Source organism: Paroedura picta, chromosome 5 (genome assembly GCF_049243985.1).
Source record: "Paroedura picta isolate Pp20150507F chromosome 5, Ppicta_v3.0, whole genome shotgun sequence".
NCBI lineage: Eukaryota > Metazoa > Chordata > Lepidosauria > Squamata > Gekkonidae > Paroedura > Paroedura picta.
This window is the reverse complement of record NC_135373.1, coordinates 121,365,916-121,388,385: the sequence shown is the minus strand read 5'-3', so window position 1 is coordinate 121,388,385 and position 22,470 is coordinate 121,365,916. Positions and strand designations below refer to the sequence as shown.

Genomic DNA, 22,470 nt, shown 5'->3' with positions numbered 1-22,470 from the left:
TGGGGATTCACAAGAAAGGTTTATCTTTAGTTCTGACACGAATCATAGAGTTGGAAGGGGCCATACAGGCCATCTAGTCCAACCCCCTGCTCAATGCAGGATCAGCCCAAAGCATCCTAAAGCATGCTGAACCTCAATTCTCACAAGACTTAAGAGGGAGGCTTATAAAAAATGCTTAAGCAGTACTGTAGGTTTGACAAAATGAAGGCAGGAAAACCATTTATTGAGATGGCAACCCAGAAATGAAAGCAGTTTTGAGAATCTATCCTTACAATTTCCTAAGGCCTGAAAGTGACCAATGAGCAGAGATTGTGGCACAATGTTGTTGGTGGAGGTGTGTCCTCCTCGAGCCTGCCTGCTAATGCAGATGGTGATGTCATTTCTGGTGACATGTCACTTCCAGGGTGTGTGGCAGGGGAAGTGGCCAGTTGACACCGTGTCCAGGCCTCCTTGAAGCCTGAAAACTTATTTCAGGGGCTCCACCACAGTCAAAAGGTTGAAAGAGGCCGTCTAAAAACATCCAAAATAAAGTTGACAAAAGAGCTTCCATGGGCAGTGGTCGCTTTAAAACGAATGATTTGAGGCTGGCCATTTATTCTCCCAAGAGTTTATTATTTTTTAAATATATATATCAGGTAGGGGCGGTCACAGGAGCACCAGCAGCAAGCTTTCCATCCCAGCCCTTACCCTGGTGGAAGCAGAACATAATCGCATCCAAGTGACTCCGCTAAACGTCAGGCTGCATGCACCTCCACGTTCCGCGCTGGCTTTTGTGTACGCAAGATGGGCGATCTCAGATGCCAAGTTACAGATGGGGTTGCAGAATGCGACTTGACAGCTGATTAGAGTAATCAGATGGAATTGATGACTTAATCGCCGAGACAGACTCCCAGCCCCGGCGAGAATCCCACCAGGTTAATCTAATTTTCTCGCCATATTGTTTTTTAAGCCGTTCTCCCTGCATGTTTCCTGTTTGAACAACAAACTGCAGTCCCCTCCCACACAAATAATAAATGCAGCATGCACAGGGAAGGCTACTGAAGTTTAAAGGGAAGGGGGTTTAGCAACATCCTGCCTTGGAGCTCCCTTCAGCCCAATGAGGCCTGCCCCACACAATCTCTTGCTACCGCTATGTGGGGGTTCACAGGTGAAACATGAGCTTAGAGCAGCCTTTTTCAACCTTTTGACAATGGAGGAAACCTTGAAATACTTTTCAGGCTTCAAGTACTTAAAAGGCTGCCATGTAGAGGACGGAGCAGAGTTGTTCTCTCTTGCCCCGGAGGGACGGACCAGAACCAATGGGATGAAATTAATTCAAAGGAAATTCCATCTAAACATCCGGAAGAAGCTCCTGACAGTTAGGTCAGTTCCTCAGTGGAACAGGCTTCCTCGGGAGGTGGTGGGTTCTCCATCTTTGTAGATTTTTAAACAGAGGCTGGAAAGCCATCTGATGGAGAGGCTGATTCTGGGAAGGTTCAAGGGGGTGGCAGGTGACAGCAGATGAGCGACATGGTTGTTAGTGTCCTGCACAGTTCAGGGGGTTGGACTAGATGACCCAGGAGATCCCTTCCAACTCTAAGATTCCATGATTCTAAGGATCCCCGTAAGTGCTGAAGTTCCTAGAGAAGTTGCCGCCGAAGTAAGATGCAGGAGTCAGCCAATCGATGGATCATTTGCCATTTCCATTGTGGAGACACAGAGACTAGGTCTGCAGAGCAACAGGGGAATTGGGCTCCAGTGATGTCTAGTGGTATCAGCGGCCATTGAAACTTCTGAAAAAAACCAAGTAACTCCTGGAGGGCTCTTGCATAACCCCAGGGTTCCCCAGAGCCCTTGGTTAGGAAGCTCTGGGTTAAAGAGTCCCTTTCCCTTTATCAATTGTCCTGCTTCGTACCCCCTGGTGTTCCAAGACTTTTTGTGCTGCCTGTCAGTATGCCAAGAAATCCGTCTCGCTGACATATTGTGGACCCTATTATAATCTCTGAACAGTCTCCAAGAGCAGCCCCACACTGTGTACGTTACAGTAGCCCATACCGTGGGAATCACCATGGGGCAAGGTCTCTTTTGTGCCAATTGAAACTAAACCCTGACAAAAGTCAAGTCTGAGAAGCGGCAAGAATCTGCCACAAGCCTCTTGTTTCATGACGGAAAACAGCAATAAACAGGCTTTCTGATCAGGCGGGTGACACGTTTTAGGTTGGCGGCGTTTCATCCGATGTTGGCTTTATATCATCTGTAATCGCTGTTTTGCAGGGAAAGTAGAGAGCTGTTGTATTGTTTTATAGCTAGTGGGTGGGATTAGGGGCAGGGAGAGACCTCAATGGACTACAATGCTACAAAGAACCCTCCAAAGCAGCCTTTGTTTCCCCAGGGGAACGGATCTCTTTAGTCTGAAGCTGACCTGTAATTCTGGGAGATCGCCAGGTCCCACCTGGAGACTGGGATCCCTAGTTTGTGCCTTTGCAGTCATAGAATCATAGAATCATAGAATCATAGAGTTGGAAGGGGCCATACAGGCCATCTAGTCCAACCCCCTGCTCAACGCAGGATTAGCCCTAAGCATCCTAAAGTCCTTGAGCATGAACATGTAGCTGCCTTATACGGACTCCGACCCTCAGGCCATCTAAGTCCATATTGACCACTCAAGACTGTCGGCTGCATTCTGAAGTGCCTGGAACAGGCCTTTCACAACACCTGGTCCTAGAGAAGTCAGGATCTGAACTCAGGACCTTCTGCATGCCGGGCAGATGCTCTTACACGGAGAGACATAGTGCCTCGCTTGATTGACCTTCCTGTGGAATGCTAGGCCAGCATAAAAGGGCATTGCCCTCTTCCAGTTTGGTGTAGTGTTAGGAGTGCGGACTTCTAATCCGGTGAGTTGGGTCTGATTCTGAGCTACCCCACATGCAGGGCTCTCAGCCTCACCCACCTCACAGGGTGTCTGTTGTGGGGAGAGGAAAGGGAAGGCGAATGTAAGCCCCTTTGAGCCTCCTTAGGGTAGAGAAAAGCGGCATATAAGAACCAACTCTTCTTCAGTAATATCAGGGCTCTCTCAGCCTCACCTACCTCGCAGGGTGTCTGTTGTGGGGAGAGGAAAGGGAAGGCGACTGTAAGCCGCTTTGAGACTCATTCGGGTGGAGAAAAGCGGCATATAAGTACCAACTCTTCTTCTTCAGTAATATCAGTACTCTCTCAGCCTTCCCTTCTTCACGCAGAGTCTGTTGTGGGGAGAGGAAAGGGAAGGCAACTGTAAGCCGCTTTGAGACTCCTTCAGGTTGAGAAAAACAGCAAATAAGAACCAACTCTTCTTCTTTTTCTCCTTCCCCGGGACTGCAATAGAAGAACGAGAATAGGATATCCCGTAGGGTAAATTCGAGAAAGTACCCTTAAATACACGTTGTGTTTATGCCCCGTTCTCTAGGGCAGTATCGTTGACTCACTGGAAGTCTTCAAGCAAAGGTTGGATACACACTTTTCTTGGATGCTTTAGGATGCTTAGGGCTGATCCTGCGTTGAGCAGGGGGTTGGACTAGTTGGCCTATATGGCCCCTTCCAACTCTATGATTCTATGATCGTTCTAATAAAGAGCACAATGTCTGACACCTCCTTCCAATTGTGGCTGCCAAGGGTGGGAAAGCACCCTTTCACATCTATATCTCTCGCCAGCACGGTAGCGTGGAGCTCGTTGAGTAGCAGGGGGGGAAATCACTTACTCGGAGAGATAACCATAAGCGTATTGCTTTATGATGTAGAACTGCAATAACTGCCTTTTTGATAAGATGGCCTATCTGGGCGACACATTTGAGGTTGGTGGCATCTAATCGGAGGTTGCCGTTATATCATCTGTAATCGCTTTTTTGGAAGACCCGGGAAAAAGAGAGAACCGTTCCATTATTGTATAGTCTCGAGTAACGCGAACGGGAGACGAAATGCTTGGATTCTTCCCCCCCCCCCCCCGTTGCTTAAAGCAGAGACTTCACCCCCCCCCCTTTAATTCTGTCCTTTGTTAATTGTCTTATTCGTGGTGCTCTTTCCTGGATCCGTCTGACCCGTCTTTTCTCTCCCCTACTCATCAGCCCCGTTTGCACTCGTCAATATTTTATCAGGCAAAGCACCTGGAATATGTACTGTCAGGGTTGCTATCTCCAGAGGTCACCCATGGGTTTAATAATAAGATGTGAGGCGGCAATCCTGTGAAAGCCTACTTTGGATTCTCAATGGCGCATGCTTTGTTGAATCCAATGTGAAAGGCAGTTAGCTTATCCATCGGCAATTGTCGCGGCCAAGGGAGCCTGTAATGGAACCTTGTTAGGTAAAGGAACGGAAGGCCAATTCGGATGACGTGTCAGCTGCACCTAACATCGCCGAGAAGCCCTTCCTCATTCCAAGGCCCATCCCTCATGCCCTGACCTTTGCATGAGCACCAAATGCACTGCAGTATTGTCTGGTCGGAGTAGCCATGCAGGGGTGTGCAAGTCACATGTGGGGGAAACAGCCTTTGACGATACGCTGCTCACTGTGTTCAGAACAAAAGAAGAGCCCTGCTGGATCAGACCAATGGTCCGTCTGGTCCAGCATGGATGGGTCATTGGTCTGATCCAAGATGGCTTCTCTTGTGTTCAGTCATCCTCTTAGGATGAGAGCCAGGGGCTTCCTGCAGATACGCAAGTGTTGCTGTCCGGATCCAAGATTGGATTTTGGGAAGAGGTACTTTGGAGAAGGATGGAGTGAGAAACACGGGGTCCATGGGCACCCCCTTGGAGATCATAGAACCATAGAGTTGGAAGGGAACAGACTGGCCACCAGGTCCAACCCCAAGCTCCATGCAAGGTCAGTCTGAAGCATCCAGGAGACTGATCTGCCCAGTTGCTGTTTGAAGACTAAAGGTTAGGGGGAGCTCACCCACCTCCTGAGGCAGTCGATTCCACTGCTGAACTCCTCTGACGGTGATTTCCCCCCCCCCCCCTGATATCTAGCTGGTCTCATTCTACATGTCTTTAACATCTAGTTTCCTCTCTGCACTGTCCAGCCAACGTGGGAAGGAGGGAGGGTGGGGGACGTGTGTTTTTTTTCAATGTTTTAATGTCTTTTAGATTGTTTTATTCTGTATTTATGACCTGCCCTGAGAGCTTTGGGTGAAGATCGGGATGGCAATTCTTTTTTAAATTAAATACCTAAAAGGCCTGATTTCAATATCAGAGGGCTTCGTGCATTCAGTATTGACCTAGCCAGGGGTAGTCAAACTGCGGCCCTCCAGATGTCCATGGACTACAATTCCCATGAGCCCCTGCCAGCGTTCGCTGGCAGGGGCTCCTGGGAATTGTAGTCCATGGACACCTGGAGGGCTGCAGTTTGACTACCCCTGACCTAGACGGACTGTTGGCAGCTTTGTGAGTTCACCTGCTCAGCTGCTGCTGAGGCTTCCCACAAATGTCTTCCACCTCGCAGCTGCAATTTCAAAATCAAATGTCGAATGGGCTGCAGGTCCTTCCAAGTTGCTTTACTTTCTCTTCCTTCTTCTTGTCTCTTGTTTCTAGATGCATCATCCCATTCAGATGAAACCGGCAGACAGCGAAAAATCCAACGGTAGGTTTCCTTGCGTGCGTGCCACTCACCTCTGACAATCAAAGTGGGAAAAAAACCCAGTATTTCTCTCTGTTTATGCCACGCTTTTCTCCCCAACGGAGACACAAAGCAGGTTACGACATTCTTTTCCCCCCTCTTCCATTTGATCTTCACAACAACCACCCTGCGAGGTAGGTCATGCTGGAGGCCAAAGGGGTGAGCCTGAAGTCATGGCAGAGTGGGGATTCGAACCCCAGGTCACCCAGATCGTAATCCATCCCTCTAACCAGTAGGCTGTATTGATTCTACTCCAGGCTTTCTCAACCAGGGTTTCATGAAACCCTGGGGTTTCTTGACAGCTCTGGAAGGGTTACTTGAATGGGTTGTAGTTAAACAGTTCGTTAAAATTAAAATTAGTTAAACATTTATTAGGCGATATGTCCGTATATGGTAATGTCAACCTGAGCCCCCTCCCCAAATGGCCAATGATGGGTCTGAATGGGGTGGGAAAGGGAGGGGCCCCGGGTGGGCGTGTCCACAGCTCTGCTTCCCAATCATATTCTGCATAATCACACCACTTCTGAGGTTTCTCAAAGCCTGAAGGAGGTTTCAAGGATTTCTCAATGGTAAACAAGCTGAGGAAGGCTGTGCTAAGCAGATGCTGTGATGGGTCTAGAGCAGGGGTAGTCAAACTGCGGCCCTCCAGATGTCCATGGACTACAATCCCCATGAGCCCCTGCCAGCGTTTGCTGGCAGGGCCTCATGGGAATTGTAGTCCATGCACATCTGGAGGGCCGCAGTTTGACTACCCCTGCTCTAGAGAAACACTGAACCTTAGAGAATCACTTCCAGGATTTCCATGCTGCCAGCTGCACCCCATGACCCCACCTGCCCTGCCCTGCCCACCCCCATCCCCACCCAGCCTAATGCTGCCTCTTCCCAGCTTCCCGTGTCTCGCCTGCCATACTGTGGTAGGAGATGGAGGGGAGAGATCGACAGCTTTATTGTTTGAGTGGCGTTACTGCCCCAAGCAGGGAGCTTCAGCATGTCTGAATTGCACCAAGCAGGACCTCTGCAGAAAGAGGCAGGCGGGCGCCTCGGCCCGTGGGGGTCTTAATCGAGCCCCTCTTTCGCTCCTTGAGTCCTCTAATTTGCTCAGAGGCATGTCAGAGAAATCTCCTGCCTTCTTAGATTGCGAGGCCCTTGCTTTTCCCCCACGGCAGAAATAATCGGGGCTGGTTTTTTTTTTTTTTTTCCTCCTGCAGGGATCTTTGCTCCTCATTAATTAGTAATCAGGGCAGAAGCCATGCACTTGGAGATTTCACTACCTGCAAATGTAAATGATCACTGGGCCCTGAAATCTCTCCGTTGGTTAGAGGGTTTTAATGTCCCCCCCTTTTTCATTCATTCTTCCCCCCCCCCCTTTTGGTTAATTATAGCGCATCCCATTTTCTCGTTTCTCGGCGGATTCGGCGAAGTTCGGAAGAAAATGAAAACTTTTGTGCTGTCCTTTATGAAGGGTCCACAAGGGAAACCAGGCGCAACAGAATTAGAAACACTTAAATTCTAACTGGAATGAGGGTTGCCATGTGGGCCAATGAGCTCCCAGGTATTCCTGAGCGTTTGCCTCTGATTGGACAAAGGCACCAAGATGGGCTATAAAGCTATACACACACAAACGCACACAAAACGCTTCTCTAAGAAGCAGTGTATATTTTAATGGCATCATTGGATCATCAAAGAGGCAGCATGGTGTAGTGGTCAGGGTAGCCTCTGTCCACTTTTTTTTACCATTGAGAAACCCCTGAAATATTCTTTGGGCTTTGAGAAACCCCAGAAGTAGCAGGTTCATGCAGAATATGGTTGGGAAGCAGAGCTGTGGACACGCCCACCTGGGTCCCCTCCCCTTCCCACCCCCTCCAGGCACATCATTGGCCATTTTGAAAGGGGTGGGGCAGGTTAACACGACCATATTTGGTCATATCAGGATCATTGTTTAACAAAGGCTAAAAATATATAAAAATTAATTAACTCCCACCCATCCAGGAAACCCTTCCAAGGCCATCAAGAAACCTCAGGGTTGACAAAGCCTGAGTTAGGCTTTTAAGAAGGGAGGAGAAGCCAGGTTGGATCAGACCAGTGGCCCATTTTGTCCCATGTTCTGCAACACACAATGGCCAAAACCCAGGTGCCCTCAGGAATTCTACCAGCAGGGCCATAAGAACCTAAGAGAAGCCACGTTGGATCAGGCCAATGGCCCCTCCACTACAATACCCTGTGTCACCCAGTGGCCCAAACCCAGGTGCCGTCATGAAGTCCACTAGCAGGGCCATAAGAACATAGAAGCCATTTTGGATCAGCCCATCCAGCTCAAACTGTCACATAATGGTCAAAACCCAGGTGCCATCAGGATGCCCACCAGCAGGGCCAGAACCTGAGAATGCCCCCCAACCACAGACACACACAATGGCTCCCCAAGCACTCAGAATTCAGAGCATCACTGCCCCAGACATTAGAACAGAACAGAAGCCATGTTGGATCAGGCCAATGGCCCATCCCAGCCTCTGTGGCCAAAACACAGATGCTATCAGGAGGTCCACTACTGGAGCCAGAACTCCAGAAACCCTCCCCCTGTGCCCCCCAACCCGAACCATGGATATAGATCCTCACTGCCCCAGAGGTAGCATTCCCATCTATAACTTGTGGGTAATAGCCATCTGCTCCAGATGTTTCTCTAATTCTCTCTTGAAGCTGTCTGTACATGTAGCTACTACCACTTCCTGCAGCAGTGAATCCCACACGTTTGGCAAAAAGGGCCATCTGACTCAGTGCTTCCCAAGTTCAATCCCCTGTTCTTCCACAAAGCTTCCTGGGCAAGCCACATTTTTCCCGCTACTTCACAGGGTTGTTGTAAAGAAAAAATAAAAGCAAGGTACCCAGTCTATGTCAAAATATGCTCAGGACATAAATAAACAGACATGGGCACACCCCTCCGATGAGAGCAAGTATCTCAGGCTGTAGTGGCGTCAAGTGCTTGGTTTGCCCTAGAACAGGAGTTGGGTTTTATACCCTGCTTTTCTCTACCCAAAGGAGTCTCAAAGCGGCTTACAATCGCCTTCCCTTCCTCTCTTCACAACCGACACCCTGTGAGGGAGGTGGGGCCGAGAGAGCTCTGAGAGAACTACTCATTGAAAACATCTCTAAGAGGACAGTGGCAGCTCAAGGCCACCCAGCTGGCTGCATGTGGAGGAGTGGGGAATCAAATCCAGCTCTCCAGATTAGGAACTACCTCTCTTGACCACTACACAAATCTGGTTCTCTAGCTATCCCTACCCTTTATGTTTTCTAGCTCCTCCTACTGGCCATACCATGTTAGTGCAGACATCTCCGAGAAGGAGCACAACGTTTTGGATTCAGAGTACAGAATAAACAAAATGCAGTCCAATTTCTGATCACTTCCAAGGGCTGATCGCTTCCAAGGGCATGGATATTTTCAGTGGAGAAAGGAGGAAAAGAGCCCTTCTGTAGCGAGGCCATCTACCTGTGTGTGTGCCACTGCCTGGCAATTCTATGCTTTGTTTTTATAGTTTGCGGCTTGGCTGACTTACTTGGGTGAAGCATGCTTTCTTTCCCATGGAATCACAGGGTGCCTCTCAGCCTCAGTGCGTCCTATTTGTAAAACGGGATTTAAAAAAAAATTAAAAACCCTTTCTAGTATGTCTTCTAAATGTTAGCATTTTTAATATGCCATGTGAGCATATGTTCTACATATAGTTTGATGCTCCAGTCTGGGTTCTCCTGTTCGGTTTAAGCACACTGAGTTCTTGTTTTGTGCTTGATGGACAACCGGAGCCAGGGTTGTCATAGAATGATTTATGTTGCCTTGTTATATTTAAATGATGTGTTATGGCAGGGAAGCTCATGAGCACATGGCAGAAGGCATACAAGCATTTTCTCAGCATTCATTTTCTCCAGGGTAATTAATCTCTGTAGTCCGGAGGGCCCACGTCTCTCTTGGAGACTGGCATCCCTTGTAGCCTACTAGTGTGGCCCTGGGATGAGCCATTCATGTGTTTATTTTCATAGATCCTCAGAATGGTTGCCAATGGGAGGTGGTGTAGTGGTTAGAAGCACAGACTTCTAATCTGGTGATCTAGGTTTGATTCCCCACTCCCCCACATGCAGCCAGCTGGGTGACCTTGGGCTCGCCACAGCACTGATAAAGCTGTTCTGACTGAGCAGTGATATCAGGGCTGTCTCAGCCTCAGCCACCTCACAGGGTGTCTGTTGTGGGGAGAGGAAAGAGAAGGTGAATGTAAGCCCCTTGGAGACTACTTCTGGTAGAGAAAAGTGACATATAAGAACCAACTCTTCTTCTTCTGGGGGCATATGGGGGTGTTGTCAGCATGGTGATGTCACTTCTGGAAAAAAACTGAAATGGATGGTGGGTAGCTCTAGGAACTGCCAGGAAGACTTTACTGTCAATCTTATGCTGATAAATACTTGGAAATTAACAACAACAATACTTTATTTACAGTCATTTAGACCAGTAGAGTAGATGCTGGTACTTGGAGATTAGGAAGCAGAGCCTGGGAACAGAGGGGTTTGAGAAAGAGGGACCTCAGGAGGGTGCAATGCCATAAAATCCACCCTCTAAAGCAGCCATTTTCTCCATGGGAACTGATCTTTTTAGGAGAACCACAGTAATTCCAGGAGATCCCCAGGTCCTATCTGGAAGTTAACATTAAGCCGAGCAAGAAGAAAAGTAGCTGGTTTTCAATAATTTTAACAGCAGTGATCAAACACAACCAAGACTAGTATCCTAGGTAAAAACTAGTTTGGTTGGACTTACTCAGTTGTATAGTACTTGCTGTAAATTAAAGATACTAATATGTTGTCCATTTATTATACACAGTTGAAATGAATTATTTAGAAATTTACAGGATTAATTGATCCACATAGTGCCTTTCTCATTTGCGCATACCCTCCCATGTGTATTTCTACTTTGTTAACTTGATGCCAGCCTAGAGGTTGACAACCCAGGGCAGATCCCCATACTGGCCAAACATAAAAGGAATAAAATGGTTGTAACAGTTGGCATTACAAATTCCATTGAATTCTTGTGATTTATCTTGGTGCAAATAGGCACGTTCTTTAACCTGGGTGAAAACAGCATCTGGGAGAATTGCTCTCAGTCAGCCATGATAAGAAAGAAAGAGTTAACATCTCCATTGTGATTTTTTAAATTATTCCAAAGAAATGGTGGGGAGTAGCAAAATTCTAAATCCTTCTTTGTTAGACTGCATAAAACCCCTAGCGTACAATCTGTCCATGTCACACCTGGATCTAAAGCTGCCTGAATTAATTAGCAACTTTTTTTTAATCCTATGTGCTCGTGCATATGGCATTTAATTATGACTTCCAGCTCAGCACTTTGTTCCACTTAGAGTTTCAGAAATCTTTTCTGTCCAGCTTTCTGTGGAGTCAGAAAACGACTGTGTGGGTGCTACTTATTTTCTTTTGTTCCCAAGAAGAGGCCTTGGTTTCCCTCCACCTCCAACTGCTTCTATGGAAGCTATATACATTGCAAGAGGCAGGCTTTTATTTGCCATTGATGGTCTGTAAGAAAGCCATCAAATTGCAATTAAGCTGGTACTTAGCAGGTAAATGAGCTGGATTCAAGAAGTGTGGTGTGGAAGGACTTCCGCTGAATAATGTTTCCCCAGAGGACAAGGCAACATTCTCCTTCTGGGTTGCTTTGAAACCTTGTGAGATCCCTGCTGGTGTTTACATGCACAGTTGCTATGGGCATGGATCTCACCGTCATTCCATGCACTGAGGAAGAAAACCTAGAATTATAGAGTTGGAAGAGACATCATCTAGTCCAACCCCCTGTACTGTGCAGGACACTCCCAACCATATCGTTCATCCACTGTCACCTGCCACCCCCTTGAACCTTCACAGAATCAGCCTCTCCGTCAGATGGCTATCCAGCCTCTGTTTAAAATGTCCAGAGATGGAGAACCCACCACCTCCCGAGGAAGCCTGTTCCACTGAGAAACCGCTCTGACTGTCAGGAACTTCTTCCGGATGTTTAGACGGAATTTCTTTTGCATTAATTTCATCCCATCGGATCTGGTCCGTCCCTCCGGGGAAAGAGAGAACAACTCTGCTCCATCCTCCATGTGGCACCCTTTTAAATACTTGAAGATGTCTATTAGATCCCCTATTTATTACTTAATAATTACTTTTATTTAAAATTGAATAAATTGAAATAAATTTGAAAATTAAATGTAAAATAAATGAATGTACTGATTTAAAAAATAAAACTATAATCAAATCGTTATTATTATTATTATTTTATTATTATTATTAATTACATTTCTTAACTGCCCTTCTGAGGCCAGCTCAGAGCAGTGTACGTACAGAATTGTAAATCCATTTTGAACAATAAAACATTCAACATCTATAGTCCATTAACCATTAAAACCAATTCATAATTTAAATAGCAATGAAACAGCAATATCATTACCAGCCGAAAGATTTATTACTGCCAATGTGTGTCCCATGCTGGATATTACTGGGGGGGGGGGTGTTGTCAGGGAGGCCCATAGATGCTACCAGCTCAGTGGCCCTAACCAAAAGCCCTGCAAAACTGTGCCAGATCCTATAGGCCTCAGATCTCCTCTGGGAGCTCATCCCACCACATAGGGGCCAGGACTGAAAACATCCTGGCCCTGGTGGAGGCCACACATACTTCCCTAAAGTCCACCATTCAAGGGGTGCATTTTCTCCAGGTGAACTGCTGTCCCTCAGCTGGAGGTCATTTGTAATCCTAGGGGATCTCTGGCCACTAACTGGAGGTTGGCAACCCTAGACATTCTGCTGTACGTGCGTTGAAGGTAACATGAGAATTACGGAGCGCATGCATAAAGATAAATTCGGCGTAATTTGAAGAGGACTGCTATCTAAGATTTATCGAGAGGCACATGGGGAAAGGCCAGATAAAACGGGACAGGTGTGGCGTCATTCAGAGGGAGCATGGCCTTTTGACCATAGCCAGGTGATACTTTGCAGGAAGCACACTGAAAATGCGCATGGGGAAAGAGAAAGAGTGAGGCATCTCAGATTTTTAGGAAGAGGATATTCTGAAGTGTAGAATACTCTTTCCTGGAGAAGGGAGCAGTGACTCATGAAAGCTCCTCTCTAGCCACACATCTTGCTGGTCTTTAAGGGTTCCCTGGACCCTTGCTCTTTTCTGGACAAGTGAGCAGCGACTCAAAAGCTCCTCCCCTGCCTCAAATTTAGTCAGTCTCGAAGGTACTCCTGAACTCTTGCTGTTTTTCTGTTGCCACAGACAGACAAACATGGCTACCCATCTTATCTCTCGACTTTGATTCCATTTTGTCTGGAGGAAGTGCCTGCTTTGCATGGTGGACTCCGTGGCATTCTACCCGACCACTCCCAACTCCCACGCTCCATCCTCAAATCTTCAGGAATTTCCAAGCCCAGAGTGGGCAAGAAGAAGAAGAGCTGGTTCTTATATGCCGCTTTTCCCTACCCGAAGGAGGCTCAAAGCGGCTTCCATTCACCTTCCCTTTCCTCTCCCCACAACAGACACCCTGTGAGGGAGGGGAGGCTGAGAGAGCCCTGATATTACTGAAGAAGAAGAAGAGTTGGTTCTTATATGCCGCTTTTCTCTACCCGAAGGAGGCTCAAAGCGGCTTACATTCACCTTCCCTTCCTCTCCCCACAACAGACACCCTGTGGGGTGGGTGAGGCTGAGAGAGCCCTGATATTCCTGAAGAAGAGTTGGTTCTTATATGCCGCTTTTCTCTACCAGAAGGAGTCTCAAAGTGACTTGCAGTCGCCTTCCCTTTCCTCTCCCCACAACAGACACCCTGTGGGGTGGGTGAGGCTGAGAGAGCCCTGATATTCCTGAAGAAGAGCTGGTTCTTATATGCCGCTTTTCTCTACCCGAAGGAGTCTCAAAGCGACTTACATTCGCCTTCCACAACAGACTCCCTGTGGGGTGGGTGAGGCTGAGAGAGCCCTGATATCACTGCCCGGTCAGAACAGTTTTATCAGTGCCGTGGCGAGCCCAAGGTCACCCAGCTGGCTGCATGTGGGGGAGCGCAGAATCGAACTCAGCATGCCAGATTAGAAGTCCGCGCTCCTAACCACTACACCAAACTGGCAACCCTAGTGCCAACCGTTTTTGGCCCGTCTTGAACTCACCATATTTCCACATTTGTAAACTTTGACTTGAGCCCCAAATGGGCCCATGGTTTTGTTGCCGCCGCTGCTTGTTAGAGCAGTCTTTCCCAACCAGGTTTTCATTAAACCCTGGGGTTTAGAATCGTAGAATCATAGAATAGAGTCACATAATCACAGAATCATAGATTTGGAAGGGGCCATAGAGGCTATCTAGTCCAACCCCCTGCTCAACGTAGGATCAGCCCAAAGCATCCCATTCTTGACGACAATGGGAGGGTTTCCTGAATGGGTGGGAGTTTCATACATATATTTAAATGGGTTAAACATTTATCAGGTGATATAAGCATATATGCCCAAGTTGACCTACCCACCCCTCCCGAAATAGCCAAGGATAGACCTGGAAAGGCTGGGAAGGGGAAGGGGTGGGGGTGGGCGTGTCCACAGTTCTGAAATTAATTCAACTGATATTCCATCAAAACATCCGGAAGAAGTTCCTGACAGTTAAAGCGGTTCCTCAGTGGAACAGGCTTCCTCGGGAGGTGGTGGGTTCTCCATCTTTGGAGATTTTAAAACAGAGGCTAGATAGCCATCTGACGGAGAGGCTGATTCTGTGAAGGCTCAAGGGGGTGGCAGGTTACAGTGGAGGAGCGAGAGGGTTGTGAGCGTCCTGCATAGTGCAGGGGGTTGGACTAGATGACCCATGAGGTCCCTTCCAACTCTACGATTCTGCTTCCCAACCGTATTCTGCACAACTGCTCCACTTTCTGGGTGTCTTGAAGCCTGAAGAATATTACAGGGGTTTCTCAACGGTAAAAAAAAAAATTGAGAAAGGCCGTGTTAGATGAATTTCGATTCTGTTTTGGGGGCAAGCCTCTATTTTCTCAATGCCAGCTTCTTCGAAAAAAGCAGAACAACTTTGCTATGCACAAACATATGTGAAAAGCGGATGAGGGGGGGGGAGGAGAATGACTTCAAACAACACTCTCGGGATTGATAAACATTTACATTCCACCTCTCACGGTTTTACAGTTGCAGAGTTATACTAAAGACGCTAAAAGTATCAAAGCCTTAGTACCAATAAAATGGTAGGGAAATATACTGCTTTTGTATGCTGCACTGGAGGGGATTGCTCCCCCCCCCCCAACCACAACAACAAATGCTTGCTAATATTCCGGGATGCGTCCCAGGGTGGGGAGGCAGGGGGCTCGGGGAAACCTCCTCTCTCCTTCCCGCCATCCCCCAGCAGACTGGAAACAAAAGAACCCTTCATTACTAAAATAATTTGCACAATAATAGAAATAAATAACCGAATGCCAGATCCTCTGGAGGAAGGCTCTCCTTACAAACGCAGGCAGAGTGCTCATTAACCGCGAATTGAATGTGCATGCCATTTCCAGAGCCTACCTGCTGTATAATAAATTTCTTCTTTTCCCCCAAAGCAAGAGAGGAGAATAATGAATTGCCATTCGTGCAAGTCTTTTTCTAAGAGCCAGCTTACATGATGTCCAGTCTTGGGTACCTCTTCTTCGATATCAGCCCTCTGCTCTTTTAATGGCACGTTCCCTCTGGGTTCAGTGTGTCATGGGGTGGGGAGAGGGGAGACTAGATCAATGGTTTACAACATTTCTACCTTCAAGGATACTCTCTATAATGACTGTTGGCTGAGGACATTCAGGAGGTCATAAAGACATGAATAGGCCTGCTGGATCAGACCAGTGGTCCCTCTATTCCAGCATAAGAAGAACCTAAGAGCCCTGCTGGATCAGACCAGGGTCCATCTAGTCCAGCATCCTAAGAACATCAGATGAGCCCTGCTGGGTCAGACCAGTGGTCCATCTAGTCCAGCATCCTGAGAACATAAGCCCTGCTGGGTCAGACCAGTGGTCCATCTAGTCCAGCATCCTAAGAACATCAGAAGAGCCCTGCTGGACCAGACCAGGGGTCCATCTAGTCCAGCATCCCAAGAACATCAGAAGAGCCTTGCTGAATCAGACCAGAGGTCCATCTAGCCCAACATCCTAAGGACATAAGAAGAGCCCTGCTGGGTCAGACCAGTGGTCATAGAATCATAGAGTTGGAAGGGGCCATACAGGCCATCTAGTCCAACCCCCTGCTCAATGCAGGATCAGCCCTAAGCATCCTAAAGCATCCAAGAAAAGTGTGTATCCAACCTATGTGCCCAAGATGTAGTTAAGAGAGAGTGCATGATGGTCCATCTAGTCCAGCATCCTAAGAACATAAGAGAAGTCCAGCTGAATCTGATAAGTAGTCCATCTAGGCCAAAGTGCAACTTGGTTGACTGCTGTGTACATAGAAATTGTACACACGTAGTAAATGCAATGTCAGGTGCAAGCGTTCTATTTGAAACGACAGAATTACTGGACAACGAAATCAGCTACTATGTTAGACTAAACAGGGAAGCCAGTGAAATTCACAAACACCCATATAGCTTTTGCAAAAAAAAAAGAAGAGATCCAGAAAATCAATATAACCTGGGTACCAGCCCTAAAAAAAAACCCCCACCAGGATAATTTTAAGAATGGGACCTTAAGAACACCTGCGGCCCTCCAGACGTCCATGGACTACAATTCCCATGAGCCCCTGCCAGTGCTCACTGGCAGGGGTTCATGGGAATTGTTCCTTTTTGCCCATAATACTGCCAGGGCAACCTACAATGATGCCTTTGATTTTTCTTAACCTAAATGCAGAACTTTACATTGATTACAAGATTACATTTACTTGTATTTACAGCAGGAGGGTTGATATATGAGGCTAGGTTTCAGATTCTGGTGCAAATTGGGCTGGTGTTTCAAGCAGGGACAGCAGGATTTTGACACCAGATTCCTGTTTCTGTTGCTCGCAGTTTCTACGCTATGCAGCTTCAAAGCCCAGGCTCCTGATCTCACTAAAACTCCATCCGACGCAAACAGCTGAGGTTCCCTTGACCTACTTTTGGTGCATTCCTCAGTAGGAAGGAAATGAACTAGCAATAACTTCAACACCCCCACCGCAAAAAAAACCCTCCCTTTCTGAATTGTTTGAAGAAGGAGAAGGAGAAGGAGAAGAGTTGGTTCTTATATGCCGCTTTTCTCTACCCGAAGGAGGCTCAAAGTGGCTTACATTCACCTTCCCTTTCCTCTCCCCACAACAGACACCCTGTGGGGTGGGTGAGGCTGAGAGAGCCCTGATATTCCTGCTCGGTCAGAACAGCTTTATCAGTGCCGTGGCAAGCCCAAGGTCACCCAGCTGGCTGCATGTGGGGGAGCGCAGCATTGAACCCGGCATGCCAGATTAGAACACACTCCTAACCACTACACCAAACTTTGCCCACCAACATTACCAGTCTGGAGAGGAATTTGGTTTCCTCAATGTCATCTTGTGACGCCGGCCATTCAGGTGCGCTGCTCAAGAAAGCAGATGCTCACTCACCATGTCTGCTTGCTATTCTGGGTAAAGACAGGGGAGATTCTGCAGAGATGGTCCTTTTCTGGCTACCTGTCTTATGAGCTGCATCATAATTGGTTCATATTGGTGGGGAAGGGGCATCCCGCAGCCTGCACCATACCTTTGTTGTCATGCGCTCTCTCTTGACTACATCTTGGGCACACAATCCGGAGCTGTGATGCTCTGTATTTTTGGTGCTTGGGGGTGAAACATTAGGAGGGTCCCCACTGGTGGACCTCCTGACAGCACCTGGAATTTGGCAACTATGTGACTCAGAATATTGGACTGGATGGGCCACTGGCCTGACCCAAAATGGCTTCTCTCCTGTTCTTATGGTCCTGCTGGTGGACCTCCTGAAGGCATCTGGATTTCAGCCACTGTATAACACAGAATGTTGAACCAGATGGGCCATCGACATCTCTTAGGTGCTTTACTACCATTTTATAAATACATAGATGGGGTGGGAAGGATTTTATCTAAATTAGAATCTGCATACACTGACGTTGGCCAGCATCTCAACACTTCTTTTCACCTTCCTCTTAATTAGCGAAAACTGTGGAGAAAGGGATCCAGCAGTTCCTATCTGTGTTTCTTTCAGTGAATAAGCTTTGGAAGAAGGGCCAGACCAGGGGTACCAGGGAACAGAGGGGTAGAGTCTTAAAGCAGTGGCTGGACAGATCGTTATTATGGATGCTCTAGAGGGGTAGTCAAACTGCGGTCCTCCAGATGTCCATGGACTACATTTCCCAGAAGCCCCTGCCAGCATTCGCTGGCAGGGGCTCCTGGGAATTGTAGTCCATGGACATCTGGAGGGCCGCAATTTGACTACCCCTGCTCTAGACTGACCCTGCAGGGGGTTGGACTAGAAGGCCAGTATGGCCCCTAAATTCTATGATTCCATGAATGAAGTGGCCTCAAGCAAAAGTCGGGCACTTCAGAGGAGAGAGTGAAAGGATTGTGCATGTGAAGAGTTTTCCACAAGAATTGTCTTTCTTTGTTGTTCTGACTGAGAAGTAATCTCAGGGCTCTCTCAGCCTCATCCACCTCACAGGGTGTCTGTGGTGGGGAGAGGAAAGGGAAGGCGAATGTAAGCCACTCTGAGACTCCTTCGGGTAGAGAAAAGTGGCATCTAAGAACCAACTCTTCTTCTTCTTCAGTAATCTCAGGGCTCTCTCAGCCTCCCCTCTCTCACAGGGTGTCTGTTGTGGGGAGAGGAATGGGAAGGCGATTGGAAGCCGCTTTGAGATTCCTTCAGGTAGAGAAAAGCAGCATATAAGAACCAACTCTCCTTCTTCTTCTTCTTCAGTAATATCAGGGCTCTCTCAGCCTCCCCTCCCTCACAGGGTGTCTGTTGTGGGGAGAGGAAAGGGAAGGCGATTGGAAGCTACTTTGAGACTCCTTCAGGGTAGAGAAAAGCGGCATAGAAGAACCAGCTCTTCTTCTTTTTCTTGCTGCATGATGATTCTTTGCAAGTTTGCGGCTTGGTTTGATGTGCTAATGAAGCATCGATCAGAGACAAGGGAAGTCGGGGGGGGGGGGGAGGTAGCAAAGAGAAAAGGACTGTCCTTTTGCTCATTCATTTTTTGTTTTTAATCTCCTAGCCGTGGAAGACAGAAAACTGTTCATAGGAATGGTTTCGAAGAAGTGTAATGAGAACGATATCAGGGTGATGTTTTCCCCGTTCGGGCAAATAGAAGAGTGCCGTATCCTTCGGGGGCCAGACGGACTGAGCCGAGGTGAGTCCCTCCATCTCTCCTGCTCTGCTTCTTTCAACTGCTAATTGGACCTCAATGTCTCAGGCGAGAGGAGGGGTCTGGGGAAGGAAGCCCCCCCCCCGGTCACCTGCTAGAGTTTATGCTTGAAACCACCTGATGAGCTGACCCTGCCAATCTTTTCACAGTACCCAAAATTATCGCCTTTTGTTTTTAATCTCCAAATGGTTCCCCCGGGAGAGCACCCTGTTAGCAAGACCTGCGAAGATTCGCTGACTCCCTAACACAAAATCTAAATTTATCTAGTCTCTAGGTCTCTAGATCGATAGATCGATAGATCGATAGATCGATAGATCGATATGAATAAACTAGCAAAATCCCCGTTAGCCTGACAGAAGGGAGGAGACTGGAGAAAGGGATTTTATATAGCCGGAGTACAGGGTGCTGCCGGATGCACTGCATCCCAGCAGCTCCCAAATATGAAACAGCAGCCGTGTAGATCACCGATGGCCAGGCATCAAGGAAAGGTTTCGTTTTAATGGCTCCCCAAGTCTAGCAGTGTAGTCCACACAAATCTGCCTTTTACTGTATCATTCCATTGGCCCATTAGATCAGTATTGTCTGCTCAGACTGGGAGATGCTCTCCAGGGTCTCAAGCAGAGGTTCTGTATGGTTTGGCCCTTTTAGCTGGAGTCGTTGGGGATTGAACATGGGGCCTTCTGGATGCCAGTCAGATGCTCTCAGGGTATAAAACTGGTGGTCCATCTAGTTCAACATCCTAAGAACATCAGAAGAGCCCTGCTGGATCAGACCAGGGGTCCATCTAGTCCAGCATCCCAAGAACATCAGAAGAGCCCTGCTGGATCAGACCACGGGTCCTTCTAGTGTAGCATCCTAAAAACCTCAGAAGAGCCCTGCTGGGTCAGACTAAGGGTCCATCTAGTCCAGCATCCCGAGAACATCAGAAGAGCCCTGCTGGATCAGACCACGGGTCCTTCTAGTGTAGCATCCTAAAAACCTCAGAAGAGCCCTGCTGGGTCAGACTAAGGGTCCATCTAGTCCAGCATCCCAAGAACATCAGAAGAGCCCTGCTGGATCAGACCACGGGTCCTTCTAGTGTAGCATCCTAAAAACCTCAGAAGAGCCCTGCTGGGTCAGACTAAGGGTCCATCTAGTCCAGCATCCTGAGAACAACAGAAGAGCCCTGCTGGGTCAGACTAAGGGTCCATCTAGTCCAGCATCCTGAGAACATCAGAAGAGCCCTGCTGGGTCAGACTAAGGGTCCATCTAGTCCAGCATCCCAAGAACATCAGAAGAGCCCTGCTGGATCAGACCACGGGTCCTTCTAGTGTAGCATCCTAAAAACCTCAGAAGAGCCCTGCTGGGTCAGACTAAGGGCCCATCTAGTCCAGCATCCCACAGCAGCCAACTGATTCCTCTTGAGGTCCAACAACACGGCATAGAGGCCGAGTCTTCCCCAATGTTGCCTCCTAGGCAATGGTTTTCGGAGCTTTACTGCCTCTGCACATGGAGGTTCGCCTCAGTCATCATGGTTGGTAGCCCCTGATAGACCTATCCTCCATGAGTCTGTCTAATTGCCTCTCTGTGGCCATCTATAACCCACAGCCCGTCCAGGCAGTTACAGGGGTCCTCTCTATGTCTCCCTGCCCCTGGGGACCCCTGCTTTTGGATATCAAGCTCCTTGCTCTTTATACAACCCAACCTCTTCATGAGTTTAGTGCAGGGGTAGTCAAACTGCGGCCCTCCAGATGTCCATGGACTACAATTCCCAGAAGCCCCTGCCAGCGAATGCTGGCAGGGGCTTCTGGGAATTGTAGTCCATGGACATCTGGAGGCCCGCAGTTTGACTACCCCTGGTTTAGTGTCTTGATCTCATGGGAGCGTGAACTGACTTTAAATTGAATTTAAATTGAAAAATGGAAAATAAATAAATGCCTGCAGACCAAAAAAAGACGTTTTCAGGTTTGCACAATATAATCAGAATCCAGTGGCACCTTTCAGACCAACAAAGATTTATTCAAGGCGTGAGCTTTCGAGTGCAAGCACTCTTCCTCAGACTGAGAACTTCCCTGAGGAAGAGTGTTTGCACTCGAAATCTCACACCTTGAATAAATCTTTGTTGGTCTTCAAGGTGCTACTGAGACAAAGCCTCTTGTGGCACAGAGTGGTAAGGCAGCAGATATGCCGTCTGAAGCTTTGCCCATGAGGCTGAGAGTTCGATCCCAGCAGCCAGCTCAAGGTTGACTCCTACTTCCATCCTTCCGAGGTCGGTGAAATGAGTACCCAGCTTGCTGGGGGGTAAACGGTCATGACTGGGGAAGGCACTGGCAAACCACCCAGTATTGAGTCTGCCATGAAAACGCTGGAGGGCGTCACCCCAAGGGTCAGACATGACCCGGTGCTTGCACAGGGGATACCTTTACCTTTAAGGTGCTACTGAACTCTGATTTTATTGTGCTACTTCAGACCAACCCGGTGTCCCACTTGAATCTTCAGATTTGCAGCAGTTCATCCAACCAGTCAAAGCCATCTACAGGGCCTGTGCAGGTTTTTGCTTAGATTTACTCCTGCAGGTCCGAAGAAAGGGAGGACAGGTTGCACGACGGAGATGGATTTGTGTCTGCTAAGGTCTCAAAGAACTACGCAGCGTTCCGCTTCCAAGAAAGGGTTTCTAAATCTGCCCAGTGGCCCCTTTGAGACCGATAAAGTTTAATTTCTGTGTCAAAGCTTCTGTGTGCATTCAACACTTCTTTAGACTCTTCAGCATCTGACCAAGTGGGCATGCCCACAAAACTTATCCCTTGAATAAAACTTTGCCGGTCCTAAAGGTGCCCTCTGAACAGACTTCATTCTGTTGCCATAGGGCAGAGGTAGTCAAACTGCGGCCCTCCAGATGTCCATGGACTACAATTCCCAGGAGCCCCCTGCCAGCATTTGCTGGCAGGGGGCTCCTGGGAATTGTAGTCCATGAACATCTGGAGGGCCGCAGTTTGACTACCCCTGCCATAGGGTGTGGCTCAACTGTGGCTCTCCAGATGTCCATGGACTACAATTCCCATGAGCCCCCTGGGCTCATGGGAATTGTAGTCCATGGACATCTGGAGAGCCACTGTTGAGCCACTCCAACACCACCTGAATACATTTTTGACAGTAAGTGACAGAAAATTAGCGAATGAACACACATTTACCAGGATATTGTCTGTTTGTATGGAAATCAGTGGGAAATGTCAGAGAAATAAATTCTCCGGTCAATGGCAGCTTTATGCACAGGTAAAGGAGATTTACCATGACACTGACGTACATTTTGGGGGTGTTTTTGAGTTAACTGCCCAGAGTCCTGACGTTTTCGACTGGCTCTTGCACCATCTTAGGACTCACTGGTAAATGTCCACATCTACCATCAGATGTGCAAAAAAAACATTTAACAGTTCCCCATTGGCTGCCTTTCAGAACTGACCACTAAGTTAAGAACTTGAAGGGATGGGTGACAAACCTGAGCAATTCATAGATT

At 47.9% G+C, this 22,470-nt stretch overlaps 1 protein-coding gene across 22 annotated transcripts in view; it reads left to right on the top strand.

The window, feature by feature from the left end:
* The window catches only part of CELF2 (CUGBP Elav-like family member 2), a 529,514-nt gene that overhangs the window by 410,427 nt on the left and 96,617 nt on the right, over positions 1-22,470 (top strand). For all 22 annotated transcript variants that reach the window (XM_077340258.1, XM_077340257.1, XM_077340256.1 and 19 more), the window contains 2 exons: positions 5,538-5,586; positions 18,828-18,962. In XM_077340258.1, coding sequence (XP_077196373.1) covers positions 5,538-5,586; positions 18,828-18,962 — 184 coding nt within the window. The remainder of the gene's footprint in view (positions 1-5,537; positions 5,587-18,827; positions 18,963-22,470) is intronic.